This window comes from Talpa europaea (genome assembly GCF_964194135.1).
Source record: "Talpa europaea genome assembly, chromosome: 5".
In the NCBI taxonomy this organism is placed as follows: domain Eukaryota; kingdom Metazoa; phylum Chordata; class Mammalia; order Eulipotyphla; family Talpidae; genus Talpa; species Talpa europaea.
The window spans coordinates 45,341,687-45,355,844 of record NC_140071.1 but is presented as its reverse complement, the minus strand read 5'-3'; the positions used below and the strand labels follow the sequence as shown (position 1 = coordinate 45,355,844).

General features: G+C 42.6%; 1 protein-coding gene across 1 annotated transcript in view; it reads left to right on the top strand.

Annotated features, from left to right (window-relative positions):
- THBS4 (thrombospondin 4) overlaps positions 1-14,158 on the top strand; it is a gene marked incomplete at its 3' end in the record, with an annotated part of 51,153 nt that overhangs the window by 16,175 nt on the left and 20,820 nt on the right. The window contains exons 3-9 of the mRNA XM_084233215.1: positions 1,066-1,313; positions 3,669-3,777; positions 4,456-4,538; positions 4,868-4,919; positions 5,114-5,316; positions 6,768-6,905; positions 9,699-9,767. Of these exons, the coding sequence (XP_084089341.1) occupies positions 1,066-1,313; positions 3,669-3,777; positions 4,456-4,538; positions 4,868-4,919; positions 5,114-5,316; positions 6,768-6,905; positions 9,699-9,767 (902 nt within the window). The remainder of the gene's footprint in view (positions 1-1,065; positions 1,314-3,668; positions 3,778-4,455; positions 4,539-4,867; positions 4,920-5,113; positions 5,317-6,767; positions 6,906-9,698; positions 9,768-14,158) is intronic.

Here is a 14,158-nt window from a genome sequence, read left to right as displayed (position 1 = left end):
TTTTTATTTTTTTACATCATTGTTCATTTTTAAACAATATTTGCTCCCCACTTCCAGATGTAGTCCCCATAGTTTCCTTCCCCAATGCACCTATGCACCATCACCTCAGTCCCCTGTGCTCCTCCCTTCCTCCCTCTAATCCCTCTCCCTCCTCCTCCCCTGCAGGATGTCTCTGATTTATAATTGTCCGTTTTTACTTTGTTGTGTTTTGTACTGTTATCATTTTTTTTACACTGATGTCTTATTAGTTTCCCCTATATTCCTGCTATAAGTGAGACCAATCTGATATTTTTATTTTTCCTTCTGGATTATTTCACTGAGCATAATTCCTTCTAGTTCCATCCACATTGCTGCGAATGGCATGAGTTTATCTTTTTGATTGCTGAATAATATTCCATTGTGTATATATGCCACAACTTCTTGATCCAGTCATCTATTTTTCAGGGATACCTTCAATTTTCTAACTGAGCACTGTTAAATTTAAGGGTGGGTTGCTAAGGAGCAATATAGTAGATTATACTTTATTCACCATATACTTACAAAGGCCTATCCATGTCTAGTATTCTTTTAGTCATAGAATAAACCACACTCAGGTTCAAATTCTAGGCCTTCCATTGCTATATCTTTGACCAAGTTCTTTATCTGAGTTTCACTTGTCTCACCTGTAGTTGTTCCAGTTGCCATGAGTGGAAAGTAAGTGTTTAAGCCACTAAGGGCAGCACCCAGTCCATTAGTCACACTCAGTAAGTATTTGATGAATGGATGTATTCATGCCCTCCAGCACTTACTTGGATTTTAGTTGACTTTTGATGGGTTCCTCCTACTCATTGTACTTACCACAATCTAAAATTGTTTACTTTCAGATTTGCCACTTACCTTCTAACTCTCTGTCAACACAATTCTTAGCAAGAGTGAGTTGCCAGGACTTAGAACATTGAATATTTATGGTTCCCACTTGCTTGCATTCTTTCTGGTCACTCAGCCTTGTGACCAGGAGGCTGTGCACCACAGAACCCCCCCTCATTTCCTCATTTCTGTCATTTATTGAGCTGTGCTTGGTTCCAGCAATCCTCCGCTACCTGAAGAATGATGGGAAGATTCATTTGGTGGTTTTCAACAACCTGCAACTGGCAGATGGCAGGCGGCATAGGATCCTCCTCAGACTGACCAATTTGCAGCGTGGAGCTGGCTCCGTAGAACTCTACCTGGACTGTACCCAAGTAGATTCTACTCACAATCTCCCCAAAGCCTTTTCTGGCCTCTCCCAGAGTCCTGAGTCCATGGAATTGAGGACTTTCCAGAGGAGGGCACAGGTAGGAACCCATCATCCATTCTCTGAAGCCAAGGCCAGGAACACAGGAGCATGCAGGGGTCAGGAGTGGGTCTAATTCTGCCTGCATACTACAATCACCTATGGCACTTAACTGCTGATAGAGGACCCAGCCTCATAACAAGTTGACTCAGAATCTGTGAGGTGATGCCTAGATATCACTAATTTGAAAATACTGATTTTAATGTGAAGCCCAAATTGACAGCCTCCAGTTTATATGATCTATGGAAAGTTTCTGGACAATTGTAAAATTGGGAAGGAATAGCAAAAATAAAAAAAACTGTCTTTGGACAGTATTTTTACTCTTTTATAATACTTTTTAATGAAAAGAAGAATGACTGGAAGCTGCCAAGCACTAAGAACATTTTTTCACAGGTCTTATCAAAACATACCTAATAAAAAGGACCTTATTGCCGACATATTCCAGGTTTAAAAATCCCATCACTTCTGTATCCTGCTTTATGCTGTCTTGGAGGTATATATTTTTTATTGTATCACTGTACCTACTGTAAAAATTGCCACATACTTTTTTTTTTAAAGATTTTTTTATTTATTTATACAAGCACTGGGTACAGTCAGAGTGCGGGAGGGTAAGAGAATTCACCAGAGCGGGGAGCAGAGCAGGCAGAAGGACCAAAGTGCACTGCTGAGGGGAGCAGCGGGCGGCAGGAGAGGTCTGCGCGCCATGTGGGACCCTCCTCCGGTGGCCGAGGAGCAGCTGGGGATCGAACTGGCACTGCAGAGGCTGCGGGCAGCTTCGCAACCCAGCGCTCAATCACTGCGCCACCGGGGAGGCCTGCCACATACATTTCTTTTAGAGTTTTGTCCTAGGAAATGCTTTGTTTTCTATAAAGAAGGAGTATTTTTTGCCCTTTTCAGTAAATATAACTATAACCAATTATGTTCCAGAATTTTATCTTACATGAAAGCCAGTGCCAAAATGAGTAACTATGTTCATCTGTTATGGCCTATAATATTATTGTCTTCTAGCTCTCAATTCTTATTTTACATTTTTTTTATTGCATTATATGTGTTTTAGATACAAGCTACTCTGAACCTTTGTATAAAGAGGCAAAGTGTCAACTATAATTTCCATTACAACTAGGAATGCTAAGTTTTAACTAAAAATATAAAAACTCAATCTTGTATGAGAATTTTGTGCCTGGGAAATGACAAGTATTTTGTTTTAAAATGGTTTCTAAGTAAAAATCTATAAAAAAAAAAAAAAGCTACAATTCAAGGTTTTCCTTTTCGGTTTGGTTTGCTTTTACAGATAGTTATTATAGATTTATAGAGAAAATAATGAAATAAATACACTAAACTACCAAGTTTTCCCAAATAATCAGAATGTAGTCAGAAATTGTCAGTGACTGAAATTAATGTTCAGCACCAGGTAAGTCAATTTCTAAAAGCCAGGAGTCAGCCGTGACAAGCCATGACAGCCAACACAACTATATTCGTTGGAATGTTCTCAAAAATTCTATTCCTAAACTATCAGCAAGGACCACCGGGCATTCAGTATGTCAGCCAGTCACATTCTGGGCATTAGCGATACTGTGGGGGCAAAACGTTTGTGGCCCTGCACCCATAGAGCTGATGGTCTGAGGTTCTACACAGTATCTGTTAAATAGCACATGTTGCATACATCTCAACTAAATTAAAAATAATCCTCTGAAAACCCTTAGTGTGCTCATTTCTTAAGTAAGGTGATGAGTTTACGGTGGCAGTTAACAAACTTTCTCTGTCCTATATAGATTAAATAATAATTAGTACGAGTTACAAAGTAAAGGGGTGAGGAAATCAACTTTGTGACTAACAATGATCCAGTAAAGTGAAAATATATTGCCCGTTATCTCATAATCATGAGATAAATAAATACTATTTATTCTTTCTCATAGCCCAAGGAAATCAGAGGCTTTGCTAAACCCAAGACATCCTAAAAACAATACTGTTTAAAACTGGAATCAGTATTTTATTTATTATTGTCTAAACTCCATAAACAAATTTGGGACAATTCTTAAGCATCTCCTGCCACAAAAGAATTTGTTTACTATGAAGGAAAACAGTCTTTCCTCTCCTCAGAGCAGCCTTGATGAGCTCTCAGGCTGCCAAGTTGGATGCCAGCATTTTCCTAGGCTACTGGCTACTTCCAGGTTTGCTTTAGTCAAAAGGAATGAGACTTGCCAGCTTTAGGAAAAATGCAAACCCACAAAATTATGTAAGATGGCATGATCCAAGTATGCAGGGCTACTCTGTTGTGAAGACTGCTCAAGCATGTGAGTGCATTGGCTTTTGAACAGTGTCACTAATATATGGTATGAATGTGATTTTTTTCCAGGACTTTTTGGAAGAGCTGAAGCTGGTGGTGAGAGGCTCGCTGTTCCAAGTTGCCAGCCTGCAGGACTGCTTTCTGCAGCAGAGTGAGCCACTGGCCACTACGAGCACAGGTATGGACTCTTGGGCAGTTTGCATGCCCTCTTCAACACAGGCACATCCCCAGGTCCCTGAAAGGGCTGCACCCAAGCACAGAAAAGTGGGTTGTCAGCAGAGCAGCCATACAGGATAAATCTACAGAAATTAGACTTTGATTCCAATGCCCAGGAATATCTTCATTGCACTTTTATTTATTTTTCCTAAGGGATGTAAAATAATTTTTATACTTTTATTTTTACAACTCATATTAATTTGGACTGATTAGCCAGTGCATTAGAATTTTTCAGGTGAACTTGATGAATTATCCCAAGTTAAATTCCTCTGTCATTGGTGGGTTTGTTTTTTGTTTTTTAATATTTATTTATTTATACAAGACCTGGGGTACAGGTCAGAGTCATGGGAGGGTGAGAGGATTCACCAGAGACAGAGCAGGGAGCAGACCAGGCAGACGGGGAGCAGCGGGCAAGACAGGAAAGGTCTGCCGTGCCATGTGGGTTTTTCCCTGGCTGGCCGGGAATCGAACCCACGCTGCAGAGGCTGCGGACAACTTCACTGCGCTCAACCGCTGCGCCACCGGGGAGGCCCTGTCATAGGCTTTTGAATCCTTTTATGATGATTCTATGGGAAATCATTTGTTTTTGAGTCACTGTAAAAAAGTCACTGACTAAATGTTGCCTTTGCTGTTCTTATAGGAGACTTTAATCGGCAGTTCTTGGGGCAGATGACACAACTAAACCAGCTGCTGGGAGAGGTGAAGGATCTTCTGAGACAGCAGGTAACAACGGAGACATGCCTCCAAAAGAAAACCTAGCTTTGTAAGAGCTAGCAGGCTGTAGGCCTGCAGAAGCAGGGAGGTAGGCCTGGAGTCAGACCTCGGGTACCCCATTAGCCTACCACCCTAGAGCTCTGCTAGGAGGGTTCTGGAAAGGGGGACAAGCGTGTGATGAATGCACCTGGCTCCAAGCACATGGGAACTGTCCAGGGCTACTTCAGCACAACTTGAAGAGGTGTTTAATAGACTGCTACACATGGATTCTTTCATTCTGGAGTATATGTCAGGTATTCCTTTTCCATCCTTTTTTTTTTCCCTTCCCATTTCTAAAGGTCAAAGAAACGTCATTTTTGCGAAACACCATTGCTGAATGCCAGGCTTGTGGTAAGTGCTTTTCTAGTAACTGGCTCATTCTGAGTTGGACAAGCAGATGCAGATTGATGAAGGGCCTAGGGTGAGGCTACATTGGCTGTGGTTTCTGGAGGTTTGGCACAGGGTTGGAGAGAAGGGAAGTTTCATTATGTATCAAGTATATTTTTCTAGTAGTGAATAAGCCTGTGGATTATTGGATTTTTTAGGTCCTCTCAGCTTTCAGTTTCCAACCCCCAACACACTGGTGGCCCCTGCACCTCCCTCGCCCCCAACACCCTCATTGCGCCGGTGTGACTCCAACTCATGCTTCCGTGGTGTCCGATGTACCAACACCAGAGATGGCTTCCAGTGTGGGCCCTGCCCTGAGGGCTACACAGGGAATGGGATCACCTGTTCCGATGTTGATGAGGTAAAAGTTCAACTAGATGGGAAGGGACTCCCTAAGTATTTGCACATTCTATAGCTTATGGAAAAAGAAACCAGAAGGCTGACTAAGAGATGGCTTGGGTGGTCCTCTGGCTACATAAAAGCTGCTTCCTCATAAATCTGTAGAGACCACAAATTGCCATGAGCAGCAGGCGGAAGGAGAAATGACACATAAGTGTGGCTGTGTTCATGACATTTCCTCTGTTTCCAGCTTTTCCTACTGGCCAAGGTTGATAAAATGCTGAGATTTGGACTTCATGCTTTTGCATTGATTATTTCTCTTGAGCATTCTGTTAAAAGGCTGACTTTTCCATATTTTTGCCATCATGGGAAGGGGAAGATCTCTGTAAGAATACATTTCGGTTACAACTGATTTCTTCAGACTTCCTGAAATAGAGGAACAGAGGGGAATCTCACCAAGATTGGTTGAGGAGCCTCCATAATGTGCGAGTCACTCAAAGTGCCCCAAGGATGGAGTCAGAGAGACATACAGTAAATACAGGCTGTTCAGCCAGCTGGCAAAACCTGTGGAAGGAACTGTTTCAAAACCATGGTTAATCACTAGTCCAACCCCAAAGTAGTGTTCAGAGTAGGTAGCAAGCCTGCACCAGAATGCGGCCTTTCCCTTCCACCTGGACTGAGGAAGGCCAGAAGGACAAATGGAGAGGGCAGGGAGCTCACACCCCTCCTGCAGGCCCAGTTGATTACCCCCCACCCCCCAAGGTAGTAAGCTGCTAAGATGGTTTCTAGTGATCCCTCAATTGGAGAAACATCTGCACACATTTCACAGAACTACATCTGGTTTTTATCTGTGAGCTGGAATTTTCCTCCTTTTAAAAGGGCAGGAAGTAGTCATGTTTTTTACATTAGTTGAAGTGGTTAAAAAAAAAGGGGACCAGAACCAATATACTAGACTCCAAGAGCCTTGGAACAGCCATGGGCTTGATTGGGCGTGAAGGCAGGCACAGACTGTGATGGATCACATCTTACTGAAGAAACAACGGACTTGGCTTGACCTCCCAAGGCCTTTTCATTTGAGCAGTTGCTTCAAAAATCCCTTTGAACTCATCTCATCAGTCAGCTCACAAGTGACCCAGCAACATTATTCTTTTAGATTTTAAATTGGATTTTCAAATTCCAAGTTAGAATCTCAGGAAACTTAGAATGGGAGGGGTAGACTAGTTAACATTAAGGACCCTTTCCATTTGACTGTGCCCTTATTCTGCAATAAAGCAAAGCCCAAAAAGGCAGCCCCAGATTGTGTGGGTCAAGGAAGTCGGTGGGTAACTACAAAATTGGAAACCTTTATTTTCTTTTATTAGTTTGCCACCAAAAAATTGATTAAGTGAACAAGCTAGCATATACAAGTAGATGAATGCAAGTTTGAGACTGCTTTCTCCATATGGCTAAAAACTTTGAATTTTTTCTCTCCAGTGCAAATACCATCCCTGCTACCCAGGCGTGCGCTGTGTCAACTTGGCTCCTGGCTTCAGATGTGAGGCCTGCCCAGTAGGTTTCACAGGGCCCATGCTGCAGGGTGTTGGCATTAATTTTGCCAAGTCAAACAAGCAGGTAGGCCGAAGTTATGGTCTTTCTATTCTTTTTCTATGTTAATTGCCAACAGAAAAGCGTTGGTTTCCACCTCTTCAGTATAGCCCTTAACCTACTTGAACAACTGCTGCCACATGGAAGGCATGTCATGGTGCACAGTGGGCAATTTGGAAACTTTCCAACCATTTCTGAGTATATGTTCATAAGGCCTGTAAGGTGGATGCCGTTCAATTGGGATAATAGAGCATCACTAGGAAAAGTGAATGGGGTCAGACTGTGTGGCATGGTTTTAGATTTATTTTGTTGATAGCTGTTAAACATCTAGTTTTGTAGAAAAACTTGATTATCAGGGAAACAAAGCTTTGAAAAATTAGATCACTTCTGTAGAGTCATTGTTACCCATCAGAAGCTGTTTTAGATATGAGAGGATTTCAAGAGTAGAAATAATCCCCTAAGGAAACCTTATATAAGCTCTAAATTGCCATAAAGCCCTTGAGCACTTTGTGACAGTCTCCATTTATTTCCAAATGTTCTACTATATCCTGGTCATTATTTAACTGACTGACTCTGAAATTCTTTTTGATGTTTTCAGCCCTTAAAAATGGATGGTCTATAAATATATTTTACTACCTCAGGGAAATTATTAGCTTTGAAGAAGGGCATGGGTTCATTATTTCCTAGCTGCCTATCAAAGGATTCTAGAGGGCATCATTTTTTAGACTAGAAAAGGAAGGCAGGCTAGACTCATAGGAGTGACAGGAAGCCATTAGAGTAATGACCCACAGTTTCCCTTCCTCTCCTCTAAAGACAAAATCTCCGAGACTCAACCCAGGAGAATAGACAAAATGAAATAGAAGATGCTTTGTGTAAGCTAGTAAGGAATATTTCCCAGTGGGATTCCAGCAATATGGGAGATTGAACTAAAGTAGAAGGAATCTACTTGGCTAAATTTTAACAACAAATGTTAATATTTTACTGATATCAAAAGAAATAAAAGGAAATGTGCAAGTTCTGGAAACGAGGAAATTCAGAGACATTAGTGCAAATGATGCTACAGCAGCTCATGGAAGAGAGTTGCTGGGTGTAGACTCTATGAGCAGGGAGTCAGGGTTTCACACCTATATGGGCACAGTAGATGTAGTCTTGGACCTTTAGAAAGACCTAAAATCCCTGCATAAAGCCAGAAACCTCAAAGAGCTCCCCAGTTCCATTAGCATGGAATATCTTTCTGTTTCTTAGTTTCCATTGTGGAGGTCCTTCACTTCCTTGGTTAACTTTTGTTTCTGGGTATTTTATTCTTTTCAACGTGACTATGGGTGGGAGATTGTTTCCTTGACTTCTCTCTGATACTTTATCATTGGTGCATGGAGGCACAGCCTGTTTTATAAGTTGATTTTGAATACTGCAGCTTTGCTGTGTTTGTTTATTGTTCCAGTGGTTTTTAGGTAGCCTTTGGGATTTTTCTATGTGTAAAATAATTTTTTAAGGAGAAAAAAAGGAGATGAGAGAACTTCACTAGTCCCATAGAAGCTCTGTGTCAGTTTTGGGACATGACTGACAAAAATGAAATTACCCACAGCAAAACAAAACTCCAAGCTTGTACCAAATATAGTGTGTTCCAAATCTTTGTTACATATTTGATGCAGAAACACAGGGTTGAAAAAAAAGCATAAAAACCAGCTCTGGAGCAGTTTAATCCTCAGGGCCCTAACTAATGTCAATGTCATGGCACTTTGTGAAAATACTTCAAAACTCAGGGCAGTGAAAGGCCCACAGACAAGGAGGGATACTAAGGATATGCTCCAAACAAAAAAATGACAATTTATATGAAGAAGCTACCATGAGAAAAACCATGATAAACATAAAATAAGTTCAAAAGGATAAAGAGGAAAAGGAAGGAATAGATATTCCATAATTAAAGAATAGGGCAATAAGAAAAAAAACAAGTAGTTTAAAACCTAAAGAAAGGGCCTCCCTGATGGCACAAGCATTAAGCACAGCACTGTAAAGCAATCTGCAGCCTCCACAGCACGAGTTTGATGCCCTGCTGGCCAGGGAGCTACCCACATGGTGTAGCAGACCTCTCCTGTCTCACCCGCTGCTCCCCTCAGCAGTGTATTTCAGTCAGTCTGCCTGTTCTGTTCCCCACTGTCTCTCTGGTGAATCATCTCACCCCCTGCACCTCTGGCCTGTACCCCAGTTCTTGTGTGCATAAATAAATAAATCTTTAAAAAAAAACCTAAAGAAAGCAGCTTCAATGAAAACATAATTATTGATGCTAACAACTGAATAGATGGGCAAAACAGCTAACAGGAAATTTATAGATTGGAAGGTAGAGCTAAGGAAATCATTCAGAGTATAGCACAGAGAAATAAAGAGATGAAAAATATGAGTAAGAGACTAATAGTCAAAAGAAGAAATTAATAAGAAAGGCCAATGTTTGTTTAGTTCCATTAAAAGAACAGGAATAAAGGGAAGCTGAGAATTTTCTAAATTGAAGAAAAATAGAAATCATCAGATGTGAAAAGTACATTGTGACCCAAACAGAATAAAGAAGAACCTTCCTGACTAAAAAGGGGTGGAACAAATTAATTGTACAAAGTTGTCTTTTCTAACAACTTTAAATACCAGACAGACAGTATCACTTGAAATTAGGTTAAGTACAGACTGGTACAAAACACAGGGAGATAGCTGAAATGACCCTCTGATAACTCTCTACCTGAAATTCTGTTGTCACTGCACACAAAAATATCAAAGAAGGAAAATTTGTCTGCATTTCTGTTTAAACTGTCTTGTTAAACTTTTCTGTACTAGGTCTGTGCTGATATTGATGAATGTCGAAATGGAGCATGTGTTCTTAATTCTATCTGCATTAACACTTTGGTGAGTATTTTTCATGATTGTTGCTATTAAAGCCAGACCTATTAGTAAAAACAAGTGTTTATAGACCATAACCCTCAGAACACATGTAGAATATATAGGCATAATGTATTTGATTAGCAGAATGAGGACAAACATTTGTGCTGGAAACCATTTGTAGCATACAGTTGACCCTTGAATAACATGGATTTGAACTGTACAGGTCCACTTATATGTGAATTCTCTCGTAAACAAAGGACAGAATTTATGGTATTGATACTTATGGTACTGTAAATGTATTTTCTTCATGATTTTCTTTTCTCTAGTTTACTTTATTGGGATACAATATAGTACAAATAACATACAAAATAATTGTTGACAGTTAAGGTTTATGTTACCATTTAGACTTCCTGTCAATGGCAGGCTATTAGTACTTAAGTTTTGGGGCAATCAAAACTTATATGCAGATTTTCAACTCTGAAAGCATGTTGTTCAATGGTCAGCTATAAGAGTAATTTTATAAGTAATATGCCAAATTTGGTTTTTGTCTTCTGTCAGAGTTGGGCTCCTAGATAAATGTTTATTGAATAAAATTGTGTCATCCTAGTATTTTTTTAATGAAGAATTTCATAGTTTATATTAACAGTATAGTATTCCAGAATATGCATTACTGGTGCCAACATGACCCCTGAAGGGGATTCATTAATTTCATAAAACTTACCAAAGTTATTGATGTGAAATTAAAATGCTTCGCACTTAAGGGATCTAAAATTTAAGTACCGAGAAATGGGTTTTATTTCTGAAAGTTCCTGTCAGTTGTTTCCAGACTGGTAGGTATAGCACAGTAGACTGGCAACAAAAGAACTGGTTCCACAGATGACTATTTCTATCACTGTGTCCCTGGGAAAAGTATTACTCTTTACATTCCTAGATTCCTTGTATGTAAAAAGCATTTTATAAATATCAAGTTGCTTGTTTTAATCTTCACAATAGCCTTGTTACTAGGCATTATTTTATGCCCATTTTACATGTCAGCAAACTGAGGAACAAAAGAGTTAAGTATGACACTAAGGCCACACATCTTAAAAAACTTTGAGGCTAGCAGCAAAGTCTGTGTTCATACCCACAATGCACTGCTGCCCAGGAACAGACAGAGATCTATTGCTTCATAGCTCCTTACCAGGACAAAGCTAGTCTGCAGAAATAGATAGGGGAGACCTTGACATAAAAGTAATTACTAAAGCCACCCAGGAGCAAAAAGTAGATAGTGGAACTGTCTATAAAATAGAACTAAAGAGAGCCCAAAAAGTGACGGAGCAGGCAAAAGGAAAAATGAACAGAAACCAAAAAGGGGGAGAGAATTGACCAAATGGAGCAGTCCAAGAGCTGAAAGATCAAAAATTATCATTGAAAGACATACTTTGGACTTGGCAATTAACAGAGTGTAAGTGACTAAAATCATTGAGTTGCATACTTTATATGGTTGTCTTGCGTGAAATATAAATTTTATCGTAATAAAGCTGTTAAAGAAAAAGTCATGCCTGGCCCTGGAAGCTATTGCAATAGAATTGACAGCTCATTTGCCTGGTTTCTTCCATCACAGCCGGCCTCATCAAGGATTCTCAATACAAGACCACCAACATTTTTCTGTGTGCCTGTTCCTTTGTTACTCAATTACTAAAAAAGCCAAAGGAACAGTTAAAAAAAAATCCTAATTTACTTTCTAATCAAACCGTCTCCCTTTGTCCTTAGAGTAAACCCTTTCACTTCACGTCTCAGGACTTCTTGAAACTATAGCCCTTCCCCCTGTTGTCCTTCACAGTGGAGTTGGCAAGTCAAAGTGACAGTTTGCCATCTAACTGTATTCTGCCCTTACTTCTAATCCTTCATTGTCTACTTGTCCTGCCACAGCTTCCAATCTGGTGGTGTCTTCACCAATCGTCTTATGAGACGCGCACATAGTCAGAGAGGCAGGCATGGGTCTCACTTAATCCTGGCATCATATACGTATAAAGACAAACACAATTGTATTAAAAAAAAAAAGACAATGGAATATAATTGAAAGCCCAGAAATATATGTATATGGAGCCAGGACCATACAATGGGGAAAGGAGAGCCTAACAGATGGTGCGGGGCAGTCACATATTTAAAAGGATGATGTTGGATCTCTTTCTAAATCCATGCACAAGAATAAACTCTAGATGGAATAAAGTGGATAGAAGACCTGCAACAATAAAATACATATAAGCGAATATTAGTGATAACATTTTATAAGATCAATGATAAAAGATGTTTTTGGATATTTGACCCCTTATAGCTAAGGAAATAAAAATATAAACAATTATGACTACCTCAAATTAAAAAACTTTTACACAGAGAAAAAAAACTACAAGTAGATTAAAGACTTCCTACTGAATGGGAGAAAACATTCACATATTAACACAAATGACAAAAGGCTAATATATTCAAGATGCAAAAAAAGGTTTAACACTGAATAAAGCAACCCAATTAATAGTTAGCAGATCTGGAGGGGCGGAGCAACATGGCGGCGAGGAGACGCTGCGAGTAAGATCTCCCATTAAAAAAAGTTAATAGGGAGGAAAAGCGGCAGGTCCCAGTGAGAACTGGGACACGGAAGATAAACGGACGACTCCAGCAAACTGCCCGAAGAAGAAAGTTGCCATAAAAGAGGACGAGAAGGGAGGGAAGCGCAGAACCCTGCTCCCCTCCCCCGCCCACAGAGGCGGCACTCTCCGACCGGCAGAGACCAGGGAAACAACAAACCAAAACGCCCAACAAGAAAAACGGATGCAGCAAGCGGGACTGTGAGTGGAAAGGAACTATTTCAGCCACCACACCCCGTGAACGGGAGCTGAGGCGAACCCTGCAGGATCCGCCGCGGAGGTGAGCTCCACGCGCCATTAAAAAGAGAGCTCCGCCCACCAGGAGGAGACCAGCACCAGCACACAGCCCCGGCCGCCCGGTAAGCTTGCGCGAAAGCGGCGCTCGGATTGCAGCTGCCCAGGCCCCTGTGCCTGCGACCTAGGCTTGCGGGGAGACAGCGGAGGCCCTCCCTGAGTGAGCAGGAACAAGGTGCCCAGGCAGGGGAGCGGGATTCAAAAGGCGCCATTCCCGCGCCACTGATCTGGGCTACAGCCCACGTCCTGGAACTGAGGGCTTTGGAACTGAGACCCGGGCGAGGCCCTCCCTGAGTGAGCAGGAACAAGGCGCCCAGGCAGGGGAGCGGGATCCAAAAGGCGCCATTCCCGCGCCACTGATCTGGGCTACAGCCCGCGTCCTGGAACTGAGGGCTTTGGAACTGAGACCCGGGCGAGGCCCTCCCTGAGTGAGCAGGAACAAGGCGCCCAGGCAGGGGAGCGGGATCCAAAAGGCGCCATTCCCGCGCCACTGATCTGGGCTACAGCCCGCGTCCTGGAACTGAGGGCTTTGGAACTGAGACCCGGGCGAGGCCCTCCCTGAGTGAGCAGGAACAAGGCGCCCAGGCAGGGGAGCGGGATCCAAAAGGCGCCATTCCCGCGCCACTGATCTGGGCTACAGCCCGCGTCCTGGAACTGAGGGCTTTGGAACTGAGACCCGGGGCACGAAATTAGGGGCGTGGGTTCCCCACGACGGTGGGGCACAAGGCAGACACAGCACCCCAAAGCTGTTGAGGTGTACCCTACCATCCCCGCTCTGCTCCCTGTCCCACGGGGTGGAAAATCAGCTCCCCAAGGGCTCTAGGAGAGATCTCTGGTGCCACCTAGCGACTTGACCCCAGCACAGGCTACTGAAGGAGCTAGTGGCCAGCTGGGGAGTTAGCCCACACCGGGCCCCTTCTGAACAAGTAGTCTGAGCCCACAGGGAGAGCGAGCACCCACAGCCGGGGCAGACCAGGCGCGCAGAAGAGTGTGCCTGAGACCAGAAGCGCAGGGAGTGTGTCCCACATCACCATTTTAGAACAGGGACATTTCTTCAGTAAAGACTACCTGCAGAAGGCTTCCTCAGGAGCCAGAGGTGAGCGGGGGAAGTTCGCCCACGCCAGACCCCCTCTGGCCTGCAGTCCAAGCCCAGAGGGAAGCAGGAACCCACCGCCGGGGCAGACCAGGCGCACAGGGGAGTGTGTCCCCACATCGGCATTTTAGAACAGGGACCTTTCTCCAGTAAAGGCTGCTTGAAACTGACAGATGACTCCTGGAAGAACCAGAGGGGAACAGAGAAGCCCACCCAAGATGCCGGCAAGTCCCAACAACACAGTGTCCCAACGCATACGGCAAATTAGAAAACAGACAGTAGGGAGGAGAAGAACCACACGCAACCTAGCAACTCTCCAGAGAAAAAGCACACCACAAAAAGAAAGCCAGCCCCCAGATTGCAACGACAATAACTTGGAAGAATTTCTGAGCCTTCCAGAAAGA